Consider the following 27657-nt stretch of genomic DNA (forward strand, 5'->3'; position numbering starts at 1 on the left):
TAAATGGTATGCGAGGTGGTAGATGTGCTAACCTGGTTGGGGTAATATTTTCACAATGCATAAGTATATCAAATCACTCTGTTGTACACTTACATATACACAATTTTGTCAGTTTTATCTTAGTAAAACTAGGGGAAAACAAACAACAAACAAAAAAAGACAATTTCCTTAAAAGAACAGGAAATCCCAGTGCTACTTTTTTTGTGGCACTACATCAAAACAAAAAGCTTTTGCATAGCAAAGGAAACAGTCAACAAAACTAAAAGACAGCCTATTGTATGGGAGGAGATATTTGCAAATGACATATCTGATAAAGGGTTACTATCAGAAGTATATCAAGAACTTAAACAGCTCAACACCAAATAAACAAATAATCCAATTAAAAACGGGCAGAAGACATGAACAGACATTTCTCCAAAGAAGACATCCAGATGGTCAGATGATCAACAGACACATGAAAAAATGCTCAACATCACTAATTATCAGGGAAATGCAAATCTTAACAGCAAGGAGACATCACCTGACACCTGTCAGAATGGCTAAAATCAAAAACACAAGAAACTAGTGTTGGCAAAGATGTGGAGAAAAAGGAACCCTCTTGCACTGTTGATAGTACAAACTGGTGCAGCCACTCTGGAAAATGGTATGAAGTTTCCTCAAAAAATTAAAAATAGAATTACCATATGATGCAATAATTTCACTACTTGAGTATTTATCCAAAGAATACAAAACACTAATTTCAAAAGATAACATGCATGCCTATGTTTATTGCAGCACCATTTACAATAGCCAAATTATGAAGCAGCCCAAGTGTCCATCAATAGATGAGTTGATAAAGAAGATGTGGTATATACATATATATATATATGTATATATGTATATATACACACACATATATATGTGTGTGTATACACACACATATATATTTGTATATATATGTGTGTGTATACACACACATATATATTTGTATATATATGTGTGTGTGTATACACACACATATATATTTGTATATATATGTGTGTGTGTATACACACACATATATATTTGTATATATATGTGTGTATACACACACACATATATATATATTTGTATATATATGTGTGTATATACACACATATATATATATTTGTATATATACATATATATATATGTACACATGCGTACAATGGAATATTAGCCATAAAACAGAATGAGATCTTGCCATTTGCAACAACATGGATAGATCTAGAAGGTATAATGCTAAGTGAAATAAATCAGAGAAAGACAAATACCATATGATTTCATTCATATGTGCAATTTAAGAAACTAAACAAACAAAGGAAATCAAGACAAACCAAAAAAAAAAAAAAAAGAAGAAGAAGAAGAAGAAAAAGAACCAGACTCTTAACTACAGAGATGGAGATGGTTATCAGAGGGGAGGTGGGGGGGAGGGGCGTGAAATAGGTAATGGAGATTAAGGAGTGCATTTGTGATGAGCAGTGAATAATGTATGGAATTGTTGAATCACTATATTGTACACCTGAAACTAATATAACACTGTACCTTAACTGTACTGGAATTAAAAATAAAATAATAAAAAAAGAACAGGAAGTCTCAGTGTTCCTTTTTTTTTTTTCCTTTGCTCCTTTTAAATGTTTCAAAAGATAGGAAAATAAGGAATACTTCCTGTTATTTTATGAAGCAAGGATAATAGTGGTACCAAAACTGACATAAATATTTACCAAAAAAAATAACCACAGCTCAGTCTCCCTTACTAATTATTAATTTGATAGTTATAATGCTACTTTGGCTTATAAAATAGGTTTATATATTTTAGATGTTTATACTGAAGTTTTCAAGGGCAGAAAGTTAGGATGTCTTTTAAAAAAAAAATAGTTTGCCTGTCATTTACTTTAAAATGTTTAAGCAGTGGAGTGCCTGGGTGTCTCAGTCAACTGAGTGGCCAACTCTTGATTTTGGCTCAGGTCACGATCTCAGGGTTGTGAGATTGAGCCCTGTGTCGGGCTCCGTGCTGAGCATGGAGCCTGCTTAAGATTCTCCCTCTCCTTCTCCCTCCCTCCCTCCCTCTCTCACTCTCTCCCTCTCTCCATGTGCCACGTTCCCCTGCTTGCTTGTTCTTGCTCATAACTAAATAAATAAATAAATAAAATATTTAAGCATTGAATACACATAACTATAGGTTTTTAGGGTCACAAGCTGACCACATCATCATTCTATTTTTACGGATTTCTCAGTCAATCATGAAGTACTTATTTGTAAACCTTCTATAGTGATTATGTTTGAAATTTGTAACTTTTAACTTGCTTTCTATGTTTATAATGTCAATTTTTTGAATACAAAAAAACCTTAACTCTAGGAGTTTATAAGCAATTCATATGGAAGGCTATTTTTTCTAGGCTTACAAATATGGTACTTTTATAGCTGTTCAACTTAAAAGCTTTAAAGAAATGAGTAATAAGAAAAGGTCTTTTCAAATATATGTAGAGAGAGAGAGATGTTAAGAATTTGAAAGGGAAGTAGGATACCCTGAAATGGAAAGTTAAAGAAAAAAGAAACTACCTATTTAGAGAAATGTAAAAAGCAAAATGCATAGTGTACCATACAGAGATGTTGAATGACCATGCTGTGTCGTGCACGTGAAACTGCTGTGACATTGTGTGCCAGCTATACTCAAGTGAAAAAATTAAAGCAAAATAAAAAATAATAGAAATGAGAGTGGACATTAGACAAAGAACATAATATTAGAGAATCCCAGTTGAAACATGAATAAATATTTTGTGTGTCCTTTTCACCATCATATCATTTCCATCAATGCTTTTTCTGTAATATATTTCAGTAAGTATATATTTATACAGATTCATTTCTTTTACTTAGCTGTCATAGTGACTGGGGTCCAGGAATAATAGCAGGCTTTCAGAAGCCGAACAGGTCATCCTCTATAGGTTTCCAGAAAAAGGCTCCTCTCTGGTTCACTTGAGTGCCTGGATTTGTTCCTTAATCTAAAATAGGAAGGTTGTTGGGGCACCTGGGTGGCTCAGTTGGTTGAACGTCTGACCTCAGCACAGATCATGATCTCATGGTTCATGGGTTCAAGCCCCGCGTGGGGCTCTGTGCTGACAGCACAGAGCCTGGAGCCTTCTTTGGATTCTGTGTTCCCTTCTCTCTCTGCCCCTCCCCCCGCTCACCTCTGTCTCTCTCAAAAATAAAAACATTAAAAAATATTTTTTTAAATAGGAAGGTTATATACGTGATAAACTCTGTCTTCTGTGTTCATTACCTTATTCTTCATCAGATAGCTAGTCTGTAAACAGTGAGTTGATCACTGGTTGGTTGGTCATTTGGATATGTTGGTCACTAAAGAAATTGAAAAATTGTGAGAAATAGGAAAATTGGAAAGAAGAGGGTGTAAAATTTAGAAAGTGATAATTTAATTTAGGATGAGATAGGAGGAAACGATTATATGAGAAGTAAAAAGAATCCAAGTTAGTTTAAAATACAGAGGAGAAGGGATAAGGTCTTAAAATGAATGTACAGAAAATGGGAATGTGTGGGAAGTCATACATTTTACCTTGTCTAGGAGGTATTGAATCACTATCAGAGCAATTAGTAGGATAATGGATTTAAACTTGGTTTAGCCTTTTCTACCCTGTTTTTATTTTCCTTTTTTTTAACTTGAGAGACAGAACAATAGAGAAAGCACGAGTGGACGAGGGGCAGGTAGAGAGAGAAAGAGAGAGAGAGAGAGAGAGAGAGAGAGACTCCTAAGCAGGCTCCACTCTGTCAACGTAGAGCCCAATGTGGGGCTCGATCCCACGAACCATGAGATGATGGCCTGAGCTGAAATCCTGTGTCAGACACACAACTGACTGAGCCACCCAGCACCCCATCTTTCTGTTTTTAAAAGATGTATCGTGTAATTTGTTGGACGAGGCTCCTTCAGAAACAGGTTTTATGTAGTTTTTCGTGTAATCATAAAATAATATCCTGAAGGTGAAAAAGAAAGGTAATAATGCTTTTCTTTGGGGGTGGGGCATTATTCTAGGCATAGCCCTTTTATACCTGCAGCTGTACCGGGTCACATGTGACCAGACCTACCTGCTCCGATCCCTGGATTATGTAAAGAGAACACTTCGGAATCTAAATGGCCGCAGGGTCACTTTCCTGTGTGGAGATGCTGGACCCCTTGCAGTAGGAGCTGTGGTGTATCATAAACTCAAAAGTGATTGTGAGTCCCAGGAATGCATCACAAAGTGAGTTTTTAAAACTGGAAGTATTTTCTCTAAATTCTCAATTCAAGGTGTTGCTGTAGAAAGATATTCAAAAAGGAAATTATTTTTTAATTCATCTCTTGTTGCAAACAGGCCTTTCCAAGAAGTGAAGAGGTTATATATTAATTGGAACATAACGATAAGATCACATGTCTCCTTTCTATCCAAGCCTGTGTCTGCCTTCATTTGGGGAGCAATAAACATGTTACTTCATGTTACTTTAATCTTTTCCTAAGTAATCTTGGTTGCCTTCATTGCATGAAAATTAGCGTCTATGCCTTAGGTTCGCTATCATAACTAAGTTATTTTTTTTTTCAACGTTTATTTATTTTTGGGACAGAGAGAGACAGAGCATGAATGGGGGAGGGGCAGAGAGAGAGGGAGACACAGAATCGGAAACAGGCTCCAGGCTCTGAGCCATCAGCCCAGAGCCCGACGCGGGGCTCGAACTCACGGACCGCGAGATCGTGACCTGGCTGAAGTCGGACGCTTAACCGACTGCGCCACCCAGGCGCCCCTAACTAAGTTATTTTTAGGTTCAATTGTTTTGGAACAATTAGTGTAAAACTTTTATTGCACCTAAAATAACTGGTTTATATTCTCTTTTGAAGAGGGAGAAATCAGGACTCATGCCCGTGGTCTGGTGGAGTGTGTGGCACATGCTAGTTGGTTGATGTTTTTTGAAAGACAGAATGACTCAAGCTAGTTCCCAAGCATTGACTACATTTTAGTACTCTTTTCTTTTAAATTTTAAATCATTCTGGATTTTAAAATTGAATATCATCCCTTACATCGTTTAGACTAGATGTAAAGGTAGACTTTTTTTTTTTTATTTTATTTATTCTGAGAGAGAGCAGGAGAGGGGCAGAGAGAGAGGGGGAGAGAGAGTCCCAAGCATGGTCTGCAGGGTTAGCACAGAGCCTGATGCGGGGCTTGAACTCAGGAACTGTGATACCGTGACCTGGGCCAAAGTCAGGCGCTTAACTGACTGAGCCCCCCCAGGCATCCCTAAAGGTAGATATTTTGAACCAAAGGGTGTTTTGTTATTAATTTGATATCTGAGAGAGAAATTAGTGTAGTGGAAAAGTTTTGGTTGTTTGGGTGGGGTGGGTTTTTTTTTTTTTTCAGTATGTTGTAAAATCGGTTTTAAATTTAAAGTAACAGGTAATTCCTAAAGTGATGGGGTTATTGACAGTTTCAGGAAGAGGTATCTCAGACACTGTCGGGGAAAACAGAATTTTTCTTGTTGGGTAGACTTCTGCAGCTCCAGAAGACGATCGTGTGCCGAGATTCGGACCTTCCCGATGAGCTGCTCTATGGACGGGCAGGTTATCTGTACGCCTTACTCTACCTGAACACGGAGATCGGCCCGGGCACCGTGTGTGAGTCAGCTATTAAAGAGGTACAGTGGGGTTGCCGGCAACGGTGGGTGCGCGCTCCTGTCTACCATCCCAGCCTGTCAGCACAGAGCAGCATTAGTGGCTGGACTCTGCTTCTGGGTAGCAGTAATTTCTTAAGGGGTGTCATAAAATCACTGAATAGTTCCTCTTTTTCCTTTCTAGGTACGTTTTGTAAAAATCTGTCCTCTTAGGCCACTATTAATTCACCTGTTTTTACTAGAACCAAACAACAGCATCTCTCAAAAGATAGGATGTTTTTTTCTGGTCATGAGGTATCTGAACTGGTTAGGCAGTCCTGGGAATATGGCTAAGGATCCAGGTTCTTCTGTCCTGTTCTGCCATGTCCTAGGGGCAGGCCCTTATCTGCAAGACCCAAGCTACTTGAGCAGCAAAGCAGCTTGTTTTTTAAGGCCACAATCTAGAGGTTGTCTGCTTCACTCCTGCTCACACTTCACTGCCAGAACTTGTTCAGAGGACCGTGTCTGTCTGTAGCTCAGAGCCCAGGTGCCCAGCGAAAACTTGGAGCACCGTTACCAAAAGTATGAGGGGAGAGAGGATATGAGGAAATGGTTTGTGTCTTTGCCATGTAGTCATTACAGGTATGATATTCTTTGGATTTAACTAAAACCCTGCATGCTGCGGGCATTTCATTAGCCGTTCATAAATAAGGCCAGTTCCTCCAGCCTTTCCTGGAAGATGTAGGGCCGGTCTTTTGGAGAAAACATTGAAGTTACAAGGCAACTAAGCAGTCTGGGAAAGTTCTTTTAGGAAGTTTTTCTAGATTCCAGTGAACTGTTCACGCAAAGAACTTTTAATTTCTTGGTTTGACTCCCTGATGTCTTTTTCTACTCTGAGATTGTCTTCTGATTTCTCTCTGCCTCTATTTATTAATTTATAAAGTAAAGATAACAGTGGTGCTATTCACTGCTTACAGATTTTTGGATTAAGTAATCTATGTAAAGACATGTTGTTAATTAGACAAAAACAAGATACTTAACGCTGTCTTCGTAATCTCCGTAGGTAGTCAGTGCCATTATTGAATCAGGCAAGACCCTGTCAAGGGAAGAAAGGAAGGCTGAGCGCTGTCCTCTGTTGTATCAGTGGCACAGGAAGCAGTACGTTGGAGCAGCCCACGGCATGGCTGGAATCTACTACATGTTAATGCAGGTAAATAGGAATACTCTGGAATACCAATACAGTGACTACAGTATAAAATATTTGATCAGATGGGAAATGGGGCCTGAAATGTTAGTGTAAATCCAGCAGACTGAAATTAAATAAGGATCCTACACTGAATCATGGATATTTATGCTCTGCTTCATGAACCCCAAGCAGTGAAGTCCAAGAGTGTGCGTCCTACATGCACTTTTGTACTGGGTTAGTGAGGTGCCTGCTGCCTGCATTTTTCTTCTATGTCTTTCTGCTCATTGTAGTAGGAACTCTTTGAATGGAGGGAAGCAGAAAGAGCTTCCAGCATCCAGACTGGGCAGAGACTTTCTCATGTTCAGATACCCCCAACTTGCTGTCAGTTGTGTTCTAAATTTTCAACTAGTTTACTGTTGTCACGATGATCTGGTCTCTCAATCATCCGTGACATCTGCTGAATTAAATACTCACTTCCATCAGGTAGGCAGATACCCCACCCCAAATATTGCTTCAACCTGCTTCCAGCCCCATGGCCTGGACCTCCCTTCCCCACTGTAGACACAGCCTACTTTTTTTTCTTTAATTAAACCTTTCTTTATCTACCACGCCCATAAAAGAATCGTTAATTAATGCTGAAAATCGCGAAGCTGGTAAGTCAAGGAGTGTGGATTATTAGAATTTAGATCTTTTTAACTAAAAACCTTTATACTTCTTTTTAAAATTTTTACTTCACATCCTTTTTGAAAGCCTACTCTACCATGGGTCACCTGGTGGCTCAGTCGGTTAAGCGTCCAACTTTGGCTCAGGTCATGATCACACAGTTTGTGAGTTCGAGCCCCATGTCAGGCTCTATGCTGACAGCTTGGAGCCTGGAGCCCTGCTTCGGATTCTATGTTTCCCTCTCCCTTTGCCCCTCCCCCACTGACACTATTCTCTTTCTCAAAAATTAAAAAATTTTTTTTCAAAAACTTTATCACTAAGGGAAATTCATATTTAAACAGGGCTAAACCCCCATTTTCTGGTAACTAGTTGTCGTTGTTTATTCTAGAAAAATAAAACATATACTCCAATTCGTGAATTTTCTTTATAGTGCAGACACGTGTTTCCAAAGTAACTAGAATTGCATTTCATTTAAAAATAGCACTGCTATTCTGGGAAGTTGGTGATTTGTGTGTGTTTTCTGTTTCCCCAGAAAAATGTTTTGACACTAGCTTTTGAAACTTTTCTTCTTAAGTGACACCCTTATGGGAATCATAACCATATGAAAACCACACCAATAAGACATCACTTAGTTTAGATTGAGGTGTCTAGGTTAATTTTGTTAGATAATAAGGGTTTCCTTGAGAGAAACACAGGTCACAAAATTGTCCCCTTGTCTGCTTTTAAAGTGAAGAACATGGCACCATTATTTACCCAGAATTCTGTATGGAAATCAGCGTCGGTTTTCTTGTAGCAATTTCCTAAGCAGCTGTGTGCCAAAGCTCGCTCACAAGGGCCAGGTACACGCGGCTCTTCCCCCACCACCCCTGCGTTTAGTGCCAGTCTACCGTGCAGCCGTGGGTCAGTGTGGCGGTGGAAGGTTCTCCCATGCAGTTTCATCTGGAAGGCTGTCACAACAGTACACACAAAAAACTTTTAAAACATGACTGAAACTCTAGTTTTAAGATGACAGAATAAACACATTTCTCCTCTTGAAAATCATCCCAAAACAGCAAGGACAACAATAAACCAGAAACCTAACTTCCTTGATGAGACTAGGACACATCTGGAGCCCCAGACTACAAATGTGTAGACTGAGAGTAGATGAAAGAATGGCAGGTGACCAGGCAGGACAGAGCAAGATCACACATAGGTGTCTGAAGAAGAGGATGCCAGCAAGAAGCAAGCTGGTTTGTCCTGTAAAACCCAGCACTCAGGAACTTAATGTGCCGTTACCATCAAAGACTGAGGGACGAGTGTGTGGAGGGCATGGTGTTTGGGCAGCGAGGGGGGTTCTTTGAAAACTTTATACAGAGCAGTTGGACTTCTGCCGATAAGATCACCCTGCACGGTGACTGGCCCTCCCCTAACTCCTACTGGAGACAAAAGGAAATGCCTGGAGAAACCAAACCAGATCTTTCAATTCAAGAAAGCCGGTGTAGAGGACAGTTGAAGTGAAGTGTAGAACTGAACACAGGGGGCTTGGCTGGATGTCTTCATGGTGTGAGGGGAGACCTCCCTGTCCCCGCGGCCAGCATCACGCACTACCGCCTCTCTTACCCGTTGGCATCACTGCCTTCACCTCAGGAGGGGGGTTGAAGTGGGATGTTTTGGTTGTTTTTGGAGAAACCGCTCAGGTAAAGGTCTACGATACAGGTGTTTCAAAGTTCCCACTAAAAATGTTAGCTAGCTGTCTCTGATGGTTAATACTGTGTTTCAGTTTGGCTGGGCCAAAGTGTCCAGGTATGTGGTCAGACATTCTTCTGGATGTTTCTATGAGGGTATTTTGGGTGAGATTTACATTTAAATGGTGTAGGGGCGCCTGGGTGGCTCAGTTGGTTAAGCATCGACTTCGGTTCGGGTCATGATCTCACCATTTATGAGTTCGAGCCCCACATCTGGGTCAAAATCTGTGTCTCCCTCTCTCTGCCCCTCTCCCACTCACTCACTCACTCTCTCTCTCTCTCTCTGTCTCTGTCTCTCAAAAATAAATAAACATTAAAAAAAATTGAATGGTGTTAGAAGGTAAGGGGAGGGATGGTAAAGTATCCCCCAAATGAGAAGGCAGAAAACAAAGTAGGCCACTCCATGGAGTTTACACAGACTTTTCTTCAAGGTACCTTACTGACAAGGGTCGGGGTGGGTGGGGGGGAGTATCAGTAGGGGATGATCCATGGCACCTGCATAATTATTTTCTGCGAAGTCCAGACCTTAGTCCTAGATTTTGTGGAGGGAGGGGACATGCAGAAGAGTGTTGCAGTGAGATCAGAGGGTTTGTACACACCTCAAAGGGCTTGCACACACCTAATGGGCAGCTACCCTTTAGTGAGATCTCAGGGCCCCACCTGTGTATCAGGAAGGGGAAAGACTGTGTTATCTCTGACAGACTCCTGGGAGGCCAAAACAGACTTCTCCCATCCTTACTGCAGCAGTTATTTCTAAGGCATGTATATTAATCTCCAAGTGGCCCAGAATACACGGCCACAAGAGAGGTCCCTGAGCAAACGTGAACAAGATAGAGTTGGTGTTGTTGGCACTCTTACGAATGCATGGACTTCTTCTAGTAAAGAAGTTTGCCCTCCGCAGTGTGGGTGGGCCTCATTCAGTCAGGTGAAGGCCTACCCTGAGCAAGAGGGAATTCTCCAGCTGATGGCCTTCGGACTGTCTTTAACATCAAAAAAATTTGAAACAAAAGGTCTATCCAAGTCTTAAATAACCGGATAATTGAATTAATTTTAATTTTAGATGCTCCTCAGTATTCCAGGTAATCGATGCTTTATTATACTAGCTACAGTCAAAGGCTTAAAAAACACATAAGAAAAAAGAAATTAAATGTTTTGTTTTTATTTGTTTAAAGCCAGCAGCAAAAGTGGACCAAGAGACCTTGACAGAAATGGTGAAACCTAGTATTGATTACGTGCGCCACAAGAGATTCCGATCTGGGAATTACCCTTCGTCGTTAAGCAATGAGACCGATCGCTTGGTCCACTGGTGCCACGGTGCCCCGGGCGTCATCCACATGCTTACGCAGGCTTACAAGGTCAGTACTCCCATGTGTACCACAAGCATTTACTGTTCAGAGCTTCAGTTTTTTCACCAGGTTCTCAGTTAGATTTTGGCCAGCACATTTGATTGCAAACTAAAAGCGTTTTAGAATTAATGTTTTTACAAAATAAAGTCTCTCTGTTTCACTTTGTCACTCCTCTGGTCGGAGCTATAAGTGTGTGTGTGTTGACAGGGATTATATTCACTTGTAAAAGAAAATCTAGCCAACGGCAGAGTAATGATTTTTATTCTGAGTGTGAATATCCAGTAAGGCAATAGGCACTATTATAACCAAATGCTTTTTTGTTTGACTTCCCGTCATTTTATTTTCTTGCTTGAATAAGCCTTTATTGCTGGATGATGATGCTTATTCAGGGGCTTTTAAATTTGAGTTTAAAATTGTTATAAAATTATTCATAAGGGATGGGTGTGATGTTCAAAGTTTTACACATACGGAATATTACCTGAAAATAGGCAGTACCTTTACTGATTTCTTCTAGTACTGTCCAGATGCATTTGGGCACAATATTAAGAATACGTTTGATTTCTCTCCTGGACTAAGAATTATCTTCCAAGTTGAAAGCAAACAGTGCTGCTTCTTTGTTTTCCGGTGTTTTTTAAATGTGTTTTCTTGGGGCGCCTGGGTGGCACAGTCGGTTAAGCGTCCGACTTCAGCCAGGTCACGATCTCACGGTCCGTGAGTTCGAGCCCTACGTCAGGCTCTGGGCTGATGGCTCAGAGCCTGGAGCCTGTTTCCAATTCTGTGTCTCCCTCTCTCTCTGCCCCTCCCCCATTCATGCTCTGTCTCTCTCTGTCCCAAAAATAAATAAACGTTGAAAAAAAAAGTTTAAAAAAAAAATAAAAAAATAAATGTGTTTTCTTAATATTTTATTACATAGAAGTTGAAATTACAAACAGCTTACTATATTCTATAACCCTTAAGTGTTTTGTCCTTTCTTGGAAAAAATAATGGATGTTCTTAGAGAAAAAATGTTTCCAAGCACGTTTTTTAGGAGACTTAACACATTTTATTATCTTTTTAATTTTTTATTTGAACATAGTCGACACACAATGTTGTATTCGTTTCAGGTGTACAACATAGTGATTCCACAAGTCTATATGTTCTCCCAGGCTCACCACAAGTGCGGCTACCATCTGTCACCATACAACACTTTTATAGTATCTTGGACTCTATTCCTTAGTCTGTGCCTTGTTATTCTTATGACTTACCCTGCAACTGGAAGCCCATATCTCCTACTCTTTTTCACCCATGTTTTCTGTCGCCCCACCTCCTCCCCCTGGGCAACCATCAGTTCTCTGTATTTGCAGGTCTGATTCTGCTCTTTATTTTATTCATTTTTCTGTTTGGAGTCCACATACAAGTGAAATCATATGGTATTTGCCTTTCTCAGTCTGACTTATTTCACTTATCACAATACCTTGTTGGTCCATCCATGTTGTCCCAGATGGCATGATTTCATCCTTTTATATGGCTGAGTAATATTCCATTATATATATTTTATATATATATATATAAACACAAACATACCACATCTTTCTTATCCATTTGTGTATCACTGGGCACTTAGGTTGCTTCCATATCTTAGCTATTATAAATTTTTTTAAATGTTTTTATTTATTTTTGAGACAGAGACAGAGCATGAGCAGGAGCAGAGAGAGAGACACACACACACAGAATCTGAAACAGGCTCCAAGCTCTGAGCTGTCAGCACAGAGCCTGACGCGAGGCTCGAACTCACAGACCGCGAGATCATGACCTGAGCTGGAGTCGGACGCTTAATTGACTTAACCAGGCACCCCTAATCACTCTTTTTTTTTTTTAATTTTTTTTCTGTGTAACTTTAAGTTTCAGATGGATTTATCTTTTGTCTTAGATTCATGTTTGATTTTGTTTGTTTGAAGTAGGCTCCGTGCACACCCTCTTAGCTATTATAAATAACGCTGCAATAGACATAGAGTACACATACCTTTTTGAATTAGTGTTTTTGTTTTCTTTGGGTAAATATTTAATAGTAGAATTATTGGATCATATGGTATCTCTATTTTAAAATTTTTGAGGAACCACCATACTGTTTTCCATAGTGGCTAAACCAATTTACATTCCCATCAGTAGTGTACAAGGTTTTCTCTTCTCTACATCCTCTCCAACATTTGTTATTTCTTGTCTTTTTGATTTTAGCCATTCTCACTGGTGTGAGGTGATACCTCGTTGTGGTTTTGATTTCTGTTTCCCTGATGATTTGTGATGTTGAGCATCTTTTCATTTGTGTTGGTAATCTATATGTCTTCTTTGGAAGAATGTCTATTCAGATCCTCTGCCCTTTTTTTAATAAGTTTATTTGTTGATTTTGAGAAAGAGAACACAAGCAAGGAAGAGGCAGAGACAGAGGGAGAGAAAGAAAGCAGGCTCTGTGCTGTCAGCAGCAGAGCCCAACACAGGACTCAATCTTACAAACCATGAGATCATAACTGACTGAGCCACCCAGTTACGCCCTCTGTGCGTTTTTTAATTGGATTGTAACCAATGCTTTTTTCATAATTTTATTTTTTAAATACATTTTTATTTATAATATTTGATGTTGGAGGTTGTTGCTCATATATCAAAGTATATGACACTAATCACAAAGATTGATTAGTGTTTTGGCAAAGTCCCTTAGTTTTGAGGAAGTAGATGGAATTAATGAAGCAGAATTCACATTTCTACCTGAAAATAACAAGAGAATTGGTCTCTGAATCAGTTTTATTTTCCCCTTGTGACTAACTATGTATCTCTCATAATTTAGGCAAATTTTTCAGAATCTTTTAGTCTCCCTACAATAGTAATAGCTAAAATATTCAAATAATATAAAATTCAGGTATGAGCATGCAAGAAAATAGAAAGTTAGGATATTTGGTAAGAGCAAGGCACAATGAAATACACTTTGGAAATCAGACGAATTTAATGATTCGTCTTCTTAACTATTAATACCTCAGCCTTTAAATTAAAACAGAATTTTGTTCAAGTCACTGCCTCCCTTTATTGGAGCTCTAGAGCAATCGTTGGAACTTCAGTGACATAGAGCTAAGTTTATAATATTATAAATATCCAACCATAATATCTAAGTATATTGTTGACAAACAAGGGCACTCTGATATTCAAAACAGATGTAGGACTTTGGTAAAATATGAAAGCTTTTGTTTGCCAGACTCCCTTTTCTCTTTCACATTAAAGGGGATAAACTGTAGAGGGGGGCACTCCTGGTGGCCCATAGTCTTGGCTTCTGAGGGTCTCCCCCATCCCCACCCCTGAGCCAGTGGGAAGCAGTAATGAGGCATCAGGGCTTCCAGTGGGGCCGTCATCCTGGGGAGGTCCATGTCTATTAGCCCTGCTGACCGTCACCACCATCCGTTTGCACCTGTGCTGGTCACACGTAGCAGAGCTCTGCTCCTGGTTGTGCCACAGGTGGCGCAGACCCCCTGCTGCCCGTGCGGCTTTCACTCAGAATATCATTTGAACGCCTGTCCTTGCCCTGCTTATTCCAACGCAGAAATTCCTGTCTTCTAGAAAGTGTGGAGCAAAACCCGTTAAGATCCCATTCTTCATCACTAAAACTTAATTTTGTCCATTTACATCGCCACTCAAACATGAGGAGGGCGAGAAACACCAGAATCTTTTGGAGAAGAGGGCATCTTTTGGGGAAGATGGCAATTTGAAAAGGCTTCTAGAACATAGTTTTACAATTAGGGGTAAAAATATATTTTCAGAGTCAGAGTAGAGGGTGAGATTTTTGTTTGGCCGAGGCAGAGGGTGGTGTGGGCAGGAGCGGGGTTGGAAGTGCAAAGCTAGAGAAACACAGCTCTAGACTCCATTTTCTCTCAGGTTTTTGTTAACTCAAGAGGGTCTGCGTTCATTGAAGGGGTCTCAGAATTAGGAAGTGCTTACATTTTGTGTAATAAGTTTTCAACAGTTTCTCATGCTGGCATGTCAACTCATAAGTTCTTCAAGAATGCTTATGAAAGCATAAGGCTTTCATGTATTTGAAAATTTATTAATATCCTTCACACATGAAACTATAGGAGCACCTGGGTGGCTCAGTGGGTTCTATGTCCAACTCTTGATTTCGGCTCATGTCATGATCTCATAGTTTCTGAGTTCAAGCCCAGCATCAGTGTCAGCGCTGACAGTGAGATTCTCTCTCTTTCCCTCTCTCTCTCTGTCCCTGCCCTGCTCACCTTTTCTCTCTCTCTCTCTCTTTCTCTCTCTCTCTCTCTTTGTCCCCTCCCTCCCTACCCACCCCTTAAAATAAATAAATAAACTTAAAAAAAAAACTATAAATTGAGTGGAGGCTCACTTAATTTGTTTACCCTTCCTATAGATGCTAATCAAGTTGCAGTGGGTAGTTGAGTGTACTCCACTTTGTATGAACATGTATTATTTGTTAATTTAAAATTCTATAGTAGTTTAGATGATCCTTGAAAAAAATGTCAGGGTCTTAACAATATGCTGTATTAGGAATTTTATTAATTGCAAATGACTTTCTAACAAATTATGTTTGTGGACCCTATAGCTGGAAGCTATTTTGCTGAATAGTTATAATCAGTTCTTGATTATCTGACAGTAAATTACAGGTAATGATAACAAATTCTACCTTCTTCTAACTACACATATGGACCCTCTGGTATTAGCAGTTTGTATGGATTCAGCCACTATAAACAAATGCCAACATTGGTCAGATGAAAATTGTATTTGGAAAGGTATTTACAAATATGATGCCAACAAAAACCATGTAAATCATACCAAAGTGGTATCAACGTAATGTTTCGATTTCACGCTCAAGTGTGAAACCACTGTGCCTTCCCTGCTCCTGCACCTACGTGCTGGCACCGAAAACCCCAGAATAGAATTCTAGCAGAAATGCTCCCTGATGGTCAGCTGTTGACCATGCATCAGAAAATGTTTTCATATAAACTGTGTTCCAGAGGCTCCTTTGTAAGTCGATTATTTGAAATATGGAATACTTAGGGGTGCATATCAGACTCACCTGGAGAGATTCTTTCAAACTCTACTTTCTTTCCTCCTTCCTCAAGATCATGATACCTTCCTAAGTTTAAAAATCACTTCCATAAACATAGCACAGTTTATTAATTTGTTTTCCAGTTTCACTTATTTTAATGAATAAGCTGCTATGAACACTTGTACAGGTCTTTGGGGCCAATACCTGGGAGTAGAATTGCTGATCAGAAAGTAGCTGCAGTTTTGTAAGAAACTGCCAAAGCTTTGCACAGAGTAATAGTTGCGCCTTTTATAGTCCCATCAGCAGTGGAAGAGGGTTCTCCTCATCTTTGGCAACAGTTGGTATTCTAAGTCATTTTGATTTTATTCTGATGGCTATTTCATTGTAGTTGTAATTTGTATCTAACTAAAGATTAATGATGAGCAGATTTGCCTGTTCATGGGTCATTTGTATATCTTCCTTTGTTAAATTATCTCTTCATTTCTTTTTCCCATGTTGTTTTATTCTTTTATCTTTTTATTATTGGGCTGTAAGAATTCTCCGTATCTTCTGTTACAAGTCTTTGTCAGGTTATATGGTTTGGAAATAATTTTATAGTTGACCTAATCATCATCTTTATGGTATCTCTTGATGAAGAGAGTTTTCGATTCTGATAAAGTCTGTGTTTTATCAAGTGTTTTTAATGGTAATTTCTTTTTGTGTCTTGTCTAAGAAATTGTTAAGCTAAAAAATAAAACAGCCAGTTATTTTACCAGCAAAATGGGCTTACTCAAGAACAGCAGAGAATTACATCCTGGCATGTGCAGGCTATGGCAAAACCACAGGCAAGTCCAACAAAGGAGAGAACCGTGTTATGGAGAAGGAGGAAGGGGGAGGACTTGTTTTGAATGTAAGTCCATTAGGAAAAAGCAAGAGTTCAGAGTGATGACAGTTTCTCATTGGCTGCGTTGCAGGGGTAGTCGATTTCTTGTAGAAGATGCAATGAACCTTATTCCCTGTTGGGGCCTGTAATTGATGATTCTTTTCTGTTTCCTCTTCTGCTGGGGTCTGGAATTGACAAGCCTTCCTGGAAGGGACTCTAGTGCTGAGGCTTTCCCTTCTAACCTCCCAACTCCACTTTAGTGAGATTTCCCTTTATCAGTTGTCACAAAATCTTACTTACCCCCAGATTATACAGAGAATATTCTCCTACAAACTGCACAGATTTAGATTTTACATTTAGAACTATGAACTATCTCCAGTTAACTTTTGTATGTTACGTGTATATTTTGTATATTAGGATTGTGCATGTGAGGTAAGAAGAGTGGGTCTTTGCTTTTGCTTTTAATTTTTTTAATGTTTATTTTTGAGAGAGAGACAGAGACAGTGTGAGCGAGGGAAAGGCAGAGAGAGAGGGAGACACAGAATCTGAAGCAGGCTCCAGGCTCCGAACTGTCAGCACAGAGCCCGATGCGGGGCTTGAACTCACGAACCCAAGATCATGACCTGAGCCAAATGAGCCGAATGCAGATGCTTAAGTGACTGACCCACCCAGGCAGCCCAAGAGAGGTTCTTTGTTTGTTAAGCATCAGGAAATCTGATTCTTTCTACACTGTTTATTGAAAAGACTCCCTCCCCCCCATCTGATTGACTTGGTGTCATTAATACGCATAAGAAGCCACTGAGGTGAGGAAATAGTATCCTTTTATAGTTGAGAAAACAGACCTAAGAAGTTCAGTGATTTGTCCAAGGCCACACAGAGCTGAGATTCCAACTCAGGCAGTCTGACCCCAGACCCCAGAGCCCACATCTCAAATGGCTTTCATGGGTTAGTCTCGCATCTGACTCTGGTGAACAGACTCTTGATCAGGAATAGTAAGTAACATGCAAATGACCCTCTCTTTTCCCTCCTCCTACCCTCTACAGACCCTGATTCACACAGTTCACCCTTTTTTTTTTTTTTTGAGGTCACTACTAATCACTGACAAGTAGATGAATCCTATTTGCTACCCCTAAAAAGATCAGCTCTAATGACCCCCTTGCCTCTAATTCATTGCCCAAAACTCATTTGCAGTAGAATGGAATGAGGTGATAAGCAAGTGGAGATTATAGACAGCAGATTCCGAGGGAAGGACTATAGAAACAAAATTAATGAAATGTGAGGAGAAAGAGAAGACCGTTTAAAAGGGAATATGAGGAGGCAAAAAAAAAACAGCTTCCTCCTACCAGGCATTTGTCTTTGCTGAGCTCATTTGTGTCTGTCCATATAAACCGCTAAGTGGAATCAGTGCCATTAAGTTCTGCAACCCAGGCATGTCTGCTCCAGCAGGAAGCTGTGTTCGGGTTTCCCTGTGATAGATCATGACAGATCTCGCCCGCCCTGATAGTGCCAGGCCATCAGGGTCTTACTGATAATGTGGCTGACCCAGGATGTTGAGTATTCGTCAAAACATCTTACCAAAGAGTTTCTGGTAGCTTTTTTTTTTTTTTTTTACGTTTAATTTTGAGAGAGAGACAGAGAGAGTGGGGAAGGGGCAGAGAGAGGGAGAGAGAGAATCCTAAGCAAACTCCACATGGTCCGCACAGAGCCCGATATGGGGCTCAAACCCACAAACCACGAGACCGTGACCTGAGCTGAGATCAAGAGCCAGGCGCTTAACCAACTGAGACACCCAGGTGCCCCATTTTTTTTTCTGACATCTTTTATTCTGATTTTTTAAACTAAATTTTAGAATTACTTTTGCAGAAGCCTGAACTAGGAGGACAAGGGGAAGAGATGGGTAGATTGTGAGGTGCTGCACCATGGTGTTGCTGGGGGTGCTCATTTTACCCCAGGAGCCACTTCAGGTTTCCTAATGTTGTGTAATTTACTAACCAGAAAGGGAAACTATTTTACTAACTTACCATTCAGAACATCTTTTTTTTTAAATTTTTTTAATGTTTATTTTTGAGAGAGAGAAAGAGAGCACAAGCGGGGGAGGGGCAGAGAGGGAGGGAGACACAGAATCCGAAGCAGGCTCCAGGCTTGGAGCTATCAGCACAGAGCCCAACACGGGGCTCAAACCCACAGACTGCGAGATCATGACCTGAGCCAAAGTCAAACGCTTAACCCACTGAGCCACCCAGGCGCCCCTCAAAACATCTTTTTTTTTTTTTTTAATTTTTTTTTCAACGTTTATTTATTTTTGGGACAGAGAGAGACAGAGCATGAACAGGGGCAGAGAGAGAGGGAGACACAGAATCAGAAACAGGCTCCAGGCTCTGAGCCATCAGCCCAGAGCCCGACGCGGGGCTCGAACTCACGGACCGCGAGATCGTGACCTGGCTGAAGTCAGACGCTTAACCGACTGCGCCACCCAGGCGCCCCTCAAAACATCTTTTAACACTGCTTTACTTTTCATTGCCCAGGTCTTTAAGGAGGAGAAATACCTGAAAGAAGCCATGGAGTGTAGTGATGTGATTTGGCAGCGAGGTTTGCTTCGCAAGGGCTATGGTATCTGCCATGGGACGGCTGGGAACGGCTATTCTTTCCTGTCCCTGTACCATCTCACACAGGACAAAAAGTATCTCTACCGAGCTTGCAAAGTAAGGAGCCTTTATGTAAACAACATTTGAACACTCGGGAAAGGGTACGCAAAATCCAAAAATACAGTTCCTCTCCTTTCTTAACCTGTTTCTCCCAACTCCACCGTCTCCCCTGCTTCTCCTGGCATAGCCATGCCCTAGCCTGTCTGTGCCCTGTTGACCCCTCTCTGGTTGCCTGGGAATCTTCTTTATTAGATTCCTGGCGAATTCATTGCAATGTCTTGTTTGTTGCCTTTTCACCAAGTGAAATCTCTGCTCTTAAATATGCTTCCTCTTAGTTTGCAGAGTGGTGTCTAGAATATGGAGCACATGGGTGCCGCATTCCTGACAGACCTTATTCTCTCTTTGAAGGTAAGAGCGTGCAAAAAAGCTAGGTTTAAATATGTGGGTGGGTGAATTTGGTCCCCCTGTCCCTGTGCACTGGTTCTAGTCCATTTATTCTTACTTGAATAATACCTCCACAACCATAAAATAACCTGAACCAAGTAGTTTGTTGCTGAAAATTATGAGTCTCTTTGCCTTACTTATTTTGTGTACCTGCGAATGTCCTTCAAATATTTCTTAATCTTTTGTCAAGACTACATGCAGACAGAACATGGGATGTTTGCTAGTCAGTAATAGAAGAAATAATAAGTTTGCTCCTCTGCATTTCATCTGTTATATTGTGTAAGTATAATATTGATCTATTCACAGGAAACATGTTTAGTTATTTAAATACATTTAACTATTTTAGATATATAAATAAGTTTGAATAATTGATATTAGTAACTCGACAGTATTAGCAGTTAGAAGTAGTTGTAGTTGGTAAAAATAATAGCGTACAGAAGAAAGTTCTGAAGAATGAGCAATGACAGGAAATCAAATACAATAATTCTGCTACAAGCTAGAGAATATAATTCAGGAAAACAAAATAGAAATCCTACGAAGAGGACTCCTACATTTTTTACATTTATATTGTGTGTGTGTGTGTGTGTGTGTGTGTGTGTGTGTGTGTGTGTGTGTGAATTGGATAATTTATCATTTAAGCCACAGAAATCAAAGGGCAAAGGATAAATTGATGATAACTTTTAATAACTTGTTGCTCTAAAAGGTACATCTTATATTAATTCCAAAGTAAACTTCAGAAGGTATAAATGATTGAATATTTTTTTAAATCAAATAATTGGTGTTGAATTTTGTCAAATGCTTTTTCTGCATCAGTTGATACGATTATGTGATTTTTTTTTCCTTCTTTAGCTTATTAACATCATGGATTATTAAATATTAAGCTAGCTTTGCATCTCTGGGATAAACCTCACTTGGCCTTTTTATATATTGCGGAATTGCATTTGCTAATATTTTGTTGAGGATTTTCACATCTCTATTCATGAGAGATATTGGCTTAGACTTTTCCTTTTTTGCACCATCTTTGTCTGGTGTTGGTATCAGAGTTAATTCCTAATAAACTGGTTTGAGAAATATCCTTTTCTGTTTTCTGGAAAAGACAGTGTATTAATTCGTGGAAGAATTGGTGTTAATTCTAACTTAAATTATGGCGTAAAGATTTTTTGTTTGGGAAGTTTTTAAACTCTAAGTCCAGTTTATTCAGTAGTTTATAGGGCTGTTCAAGTTATCAATTTCATATTTGGTAAGTTTCAGCAGTTTGTGCTTTTGAGACACTGCTCCACTTTACCTAGGGCATTAAGTTTATGTGTGTAAAGCTGTGATAGTACTTCTTTATTATCCTCTTACGTCTGAATTGTCTGTAGTGAAATGCCCTGTTCTATTTCTGCTATTGGTGGTATTTTTTAATCACATATTAGAAATATGAGCAGAAAGTAGAGCATTTGCTCTTATCTTTCACAGGATAATATCCTTTTAATATTCAAAGAAATCATAATAAAAAAATAATTCTCAGAAAAAAATTTTAGTCTTTTACATCATAAAACTGCAGTATATTTGCATCGGATACAATAGAGTTGATACCTGAACTCTAAATGGAGTTCATTCAAGTTTATTAATGGCAGCTAAAGCCCCAGGAGGTCGAAGTCTGAGTGTACAATTCCGTAAAGGCTGGGAAGGTCTCCGATTCATCTGTTCCCCTGTGTCTCACAAGTGCCTGGCTGTAGGCTCTGCATAGATTCTTGTTGGATGGGTGGTAAGTAGTAACAGTGAATACGTGTGTGGAGACTACTAGGCTGAAAGGGATGCTGACATCCATGACCCCTTCTGGAACTTTCTCCATCCCAAGTGCTCCATCTAGGTGAATCTGCTGCTCCCCCTCACCAAAACAAGAGAACAAAGGTCATCTCAGCCTGGCCACTCTAGGACCCCTGAGAGTTCTAATAAGTCAGTGGTTTTCTAGAACCCTTCCTTCAAACAAAAACTTACAGGGAAGTCTGGGAACAACCGAAATGTAGGAAAACAGCCGGTGACACACACAAAGCATGAATGAATTGCAAAATCATTGAGGCAAGAAGCCAGACACAACAGGCTATGTACTATGTGACTCCATTCACAGGACGTTCTGAAACAGGCCAAACCAGTCCACATCAGGGTTGATGGCAGGGACAGGCACTTCTGAGGGTGGTAATGGAGATTTCCACATCTCTTGATAGGAGTTTAGTTTACACGAGTGTATGCACATTTGTCAAAATTCAGAGTGAGTCCACTGAAGACTTGTGTGTTTCGTGGCATGTACATTTTACATCAAAAGAAGAACTATAAGCAAACAATAATCCAATTAAGGGAGGAATTTTTCTGTTGAAAAGGGACCTGAGGGGTCTGGAGACTGGAGCCAGCTAGCAGGCTTCCTCACCCACCCTCCATAGGTCAGTTGAAAGCCCAATGCTGGTGCAGACTGCAGTGATGATTTGGAGTGTGGATTTTGATGAAAATAAAGTTCATTTTCAAGTAGCATACATTTTAAAGTAGTACACACACACACACACACACACACACACACACACACACACACAGAGAGATATTACTCAGCCATCAAAAAGAATGAAATCTTTTCAATGACATGGATGGAGCTAGAGAGTATTATGCTAAGCAAAATAAGTCTGAGAAAGGCAAATACTGTATGATTTCATATGTGGAATTTAAGAAACAAAACAAAAAGAAAAAGAGAGAAACCAAGAAACAAATCTTCAACTATAGAGAATAAACAGATGGTTACCAGAGCGGAGCTGAGTCCGTGGCAGGGGGGTGAAGTAGGTGAAAGGGTTAAGAATACACTTTACTTTGATGAACCCAGAAATGTGTAGAGTTGTTGAATCACTGTATTGTACACCTAAAACTAATATAACACTATGTTAACTACACTGGAATTAAAATTAAAAACTTAAAAAAATTAACATTCTTAAAACTTAAAGAAGATATGAAATGCAGCCTTCTGTTTGAAATAAGAATAAAGCTGTGAGAGAGGGAGTTTTATGGTTAAAATAGCACACTGGCAGCACCCATAACTTTTTTGATTTGTTCTGTGCGCTCATCGTAAAGTTTCAAGATACAGGATTAAAACCCAGAACCCAATTTTTAGGAAAGGTAAGGCAGGGAAGAAAACTGGTATCATTGCCTGCTGGGTGCTGATATAAGGATTTTTGAGGTGAACTGTTTTCTGGTTTTTTTATGAAGTCATCTGTAAAATCCTCAGCGCTTTTTCCGACATCCCTCCAGCCCCTGGTAAAGGAAATGATTAAGGGCCATTTTCTTTCAGACTCTACCCTCATGCCCTTTCCTAAAAGGATCTACATTTTACATTGCAGGCATGGCTGGGGCGATTCACTTTCTCTCCGACATCCTGGTACCAGAGACATCACGGTTTCCAGCATTTGAACTTGCCCCTTCGCAGAGGGATAAAAAGATGCAGTGAGACCACTAAGACACCTACCTGTTTGGACCAAAAGCCAGATTGCTTAGTGCCTGACACAGAGCCAACTGTGAATCCTGAAGAAGGCAAAACAAAAAAAAAGAGAAGCAAACACCTTCACAGGCACCCCCTTCGTTGCAGAGACCCTCAAGTTAGAGCATGAACGACAGAAACCATCCCTTTGGCGTTTTGTAACAGTGTTCCCCTCACTGGTGTCAAATATGAATTCTTCGCGTCCAGCCTTGTGTAGCATTTGCATGTTTCTGGTGTTTGTTGTCTGCAAATGTAAGTTGTTCTAAACAGAAAGCCCTTCTCTTTCCGTGAGCCCGGAGCTGACCGTACACGAGGGTACGGCAGCGGCCACTTCTCTGTATATAATATTTAAAGTGAGGTGTCTTGTGTACTGACAGGGAATAGTCAGGTAGTATGTCTCTCATCTATCAGAAAGAATCTCTAAGGTGACATCCTAGTGCTACTTCTTCAGCATTTTCCATGAGAACCTTTCAGATAAGCATGAAGGAAAGACCACTCCAAAAATTGAAAAGCAACCAAATAAAAGGGGTTTTGCTGGAATGGTTGGGGGCAGGGGTTGAGCCTTTGCACAAGGTGCTTGAACGCTCCCTCTTTGTGTTTTGTGTTCACCCTTTGTGCTTTTAAGAGGCCAGAGGGCATGCATTGCTGGCCAGCTGGGGCTCCCTATTCCCAGCAGGGGTTTCCGGCTCCCACGTGAAGTTCCAGAGGCTCCTTACAATCCCAAGCAGTGGACGCCTGGGGAGTGGACTTCATGATAATCAGAGAACATTCAAGGGAAGCCTTTTCGTGACCATGTTGTAAATCAAACAGCAATGACTAAGCATTGGCAATTCTAGATTTGGTTTATATTAAAACAGACTGCACCTCAATTTTATCAGCATTATAACTTATTATAAGTTCCGTGGATACAATTCCAGATGGTGATAAGTGGAAAGATACTCAGCTGTTCCCATGTCCCTGCAATTAAACTTATTTCAAAATTCGGTAACTTATCACAGTGTAAATTTGGGAGGAGTAGTCATTTTTTGCACACTTTTGGGTGATTGAAATCTCACATTTGATGAAATATATTAACCATAAAAGGCCTAGTCTGCATTTATCCATATGGGAAACATAGTGTTCTAACCAAGAAAATGACGGTGTTTGTCTGACATGTTTTATCTAAAAAAAAAAAAAAATGGGCATTCATTTCGATTACTGTACCCTCAATAATTCTGTCATGTGGATTTCAGTTTTTAGAAGACTTTTGTCATCACAATACGAGTAGCCTAGGACTTCTACATACTTCTCGTCTTGTGAGCTGAGGCATGGATTGTAAAAGACTAAAAGCAGGTTTCTCTGGTCATCTGGTCCCGGTCTGTAAGGGACCGTAATCATTTATCAGCCCTCATGTCCACTCCTTTCATAAAGGAGCATGAATATCCACGTAGAAGACAAATCTCCTTCATGCATATGCAATTCTCGGAATGTTGCTGAGCCTTGTTTGTGGGGCCGGCACCCTAACATGACCTTCAGTTTCTAGATGATGCCTCATGGGTCCCTTCATTGCAGATACTTGTTTCTAACCCATGACTATTTTCTCTCAAACTAGGTGGATGGCTTCCATGGGTATAAACCCTCATGGTTCTATTTTCACCAACTTCTTGGGCCTGCTCAGGAACTTCTCAGGCACAGTATGCTGTCCTGAATGAGTTGAGGGGGAGTATCTGGTAGGAGAGCTCACCACCGGGTATCACAGCCCAGCCAAACAACCCTCCCTCCCACCCACCTCACCCAAACCGCACACACAGAGCTTACGAGGTCTGGCCTGCCTCGTTCATGGCGGCACTCAGGGCTTCGGCTGTAAGCTCTGTCAGGGGAAGCCAGCGGGACCGCACAGGGGCTGTGCCTGTCTGAGGGAGCCAGAGGGAGCACATGGAAGTCCTGGTTCTGGCCACGTGTCTCCAGACCAGAAACAGCAAGGGTGACTCACCTGGGCATCCCACCAGGTCTGAAAAATAAGCACGAGGCTTCTTTCTGACTAATGTACTGAGGGAAAGATAAAATACTTGTGGAATAAACGGAGATTTTATTTACGGTTTTTTCTTTTTTAACCCAGCTGGGTTGACACCTTCCTACTTACCCACTAGATGTTCACAGATGTGCAGCTCTGTGACTCCACGTCAGCCCGCTTCCTGGCGTCTGGCACGTAGCTGCTGCATGAGGACAGTTCCAGCTCTTGGTCCCTGAAGGCGGAAGAGTGATGGCATCCACGCCAAGGAGCAGAGGACTCACGGAAGTCAGTTTAATAGATGTAGGTCTGAATTTAGATCTCAAAACATCTCACAATGATTTCTTGATTTCTTTGTGTCCTTCAAAATGTGTCTGAGTTGAAACAACTACGTGTATGCACAATACCATTTTAAAATTTGGAAGAAAAAATAGTTGATGTCGGAAAAAGTGTGTGGGGTTCTTTGGTTTTGTTAGTAAAGACAGTTTTGTGATGATGACTGGTGGGATCTTCATTTGTTTTCACCTCTTCTCTGCATTTAAGGGTGACGGTTACGAGCATTTGTCACCAGTCTGAAGATTTCATTGTTCACTTAAAAATGTGGCGGGTGCCCACCTTACGATGTGCTGAATAATTCACTGGGATGATTGCTGAAGGTCTCTACACATGTGTTCTTTTCCTATCCCAAGGCCCTCTGAAACCTGGGCAGTGATGGTAAGAGCAGCATCTATGTGGCTGGCATAGTGTTGCAGGCCTTTGCACTCACGTCCTTAATGGCGACAACACTGCAGGAGGGGGGCACTATTACTATGACTGTTTCACAGGTGAGAAAGCCGACAGCCTTGCCCAAGTTAACAGAATGGAGGACGCGCAGATGGTTGTCACCAGTGGTCACACTCTGACTTGCACTCAACGTCCCTTCCCCTAAGTGCCCCAGGCAGAAAGGAGGAAATTGACACCTGGGGGGAGAGGCCTTGGTCAGGAGCACGTGACTGAGAAATGGAGCAGCCAGGCCTCCTCCGTCCTCATCATCTGCTCCTCCCTCACTGCCTTCTGGGCCGCGTGGGGGACTCTGACCCTGTCTCCTGCGTACTGCTTTTAACGTCTGTTACTTCATTTGCCAAATTCATAAAAGCAGTGATCCAGGTTTAAAGCCCCGGTTCCCTAAACATTTTTACGGACTGTCCTTAGGCCCTCCCAGGCTCTTTGCTGCAGCTTGGAGAGGCCCTTCCTTCCAAGGTCCTCAAGTCAGGCATGAGGCCAGGCTTGTTGTGGGGATGGGACCGTGGTGGTTTTGAGGTATCTAGGGGCCCATTAAATTGTGTGCAGAATTTCCTGTGCATACGCCTATGAATATCTGGAGAGGCAGCTGCTAGTTTTCACCAGGCTTTCAAGGTAGTCTTTGACCCCAAAAGGTAATGGTGTCAGGTTCTGGATTAAAGAATGCGTGCTAGCAAGCTGGGCTTCAAGTAGGGAGCAGGGATGCTGTGGAAGACTGGCGTGGCAGGGGTGTCTGGAATCAGGAGCCACCCCATCCAGTTAGGAAGACCCCTGTCGCAGCGGGTGACGCCACCTCCAGTCTCAATTTTTCCATATGTCATAAGGAGAGCTGGATGTCAATTTTCGAAATGGCTGTCACCTCCTGATGTCTGTCAGCCTGCTGTTGAACTGGACCATGGCCCTGGAAGGCTGTGTTGAATCATTGCCTTCTGATCAGCGTGAAGTTACAGCCTCCTTCAAGGACCCATTTTACCAAGACTGGCTTCCTAGAGTTATATCGCTAGAAGCACCAGTGATCCCAGATGACTCAGGCTATAATGAGGGCCAGTCTGCTTCACAAATATTACCGCACCCATTTCCTTATCCACTTGGGAGACGGGAGGCTTGAGTCCTTCTTTCAGCATGTGTTTATTATACACCCGCAGTGTGCCAGGCATTGTGCTAAGTGCTGAGCATGAACTGACAAACAGTCATGGGTCCTGTCCTCATGAGGTTCACAGTCCTGCTTGATGAACACCTATTGGGAGGGAGTAGCCTTGAGCTCAGACTCGGGAGGCCCTCCCTTAGCAGATGTCAGACAGTTCCTCTGCAGTGGGGGGTGGGGCAATAAGCCTGGGTGAAGAATCCCGTGTGCATTTTCCAGGAAATGGCAGGAGGGGACCACAGGTAGATGAGCAACCCAGCCTTGCAATGTGACACCCTCTGGCATGAAGATGAGGCTGATCTCTGCCATCAAGGGGCATATGTAGTGGAGATTAAGAATCTAAATGCCTGTGTTTAGCTCTGAGCTCAACCACTTGTGAACTTGAACGAGAACTTGCCTGAGGCTCAAGGGTTTTTTTTTTTCTTTGTTTTGTTTTCCCAGAAATCCAGGACAATAATGAGGACAGCCTCATTTTGTTGGTGGGAGGATTAAAATGAAATAACAAGTGGAGAAGGTGTCTAGCTCATGTATGTGCTCTGTTGGGGAAAGTGAAGGTATTGGTGCAGTGCTGTTATGTGAGGACATAGGCTCACCTCCTAAGTAACAGAATGAAAACCCAGATCTGTCCAGTTCCAAAATCCCATGCCTCATGACAGCTCAGTGTCACTGCTGTGCCTGGCAATCTGGAGCTTCCAGCCAGCTGTATGTGTGCATGTGTGT

At 41.1% G+C, this 27657-nt stretch overlaps 1 protein-coding gene across 1 annotated transcript in view; it reads left to right on the top strand.

The window, feature by feature from the left end:
- LANCL2 (LanC like 2) overlaps positions 1-25512 on the top strand; it is a 60418-nt gene extending 34906 nt beyond the window's left edge. The window contains exons 3-9 of the mRNA XM_003982621.4: positions 4043-4250; positions 5523-5670; positions 6689-6835; positions 10371-10553; positions 18961-19137; positions 19416-19488; positions 22887-25512. Coding sequence (XP_003982670.1) covers positions 4043-4250; positions 5523-5670; positions 6689-6835; positions 10371-10553; positions 18961-19137; positions 19416-19488; positions 22887-22993 — 1043 coding nt within the window. The 3' untranslated portion in view covers positions 22994-25512. The remainder of the gene's footprint in view (positions 1-4042; positions 4251-5522; positions 5671-6688; positions 6836-10370; positions 10554-18960; positions 19138-19415; positions 19489-22886) is intronic.
- Positions 25513-27657: the final 2145 nt, after the last annotated feature.

This window comes from Felis catus, chromosome A2 (assembly GCF_018350175.1).
Source record: "Felis catus isolate Fca126 chromosome A2, F.catus_Fca126_mat1.0, whole genome shotgun sequence".
Lineage (NCBI taxonomy): Eukaryota > Metazoa > Chordata > Mammalia > Carnivora > Felidae > Felis > Felis catus.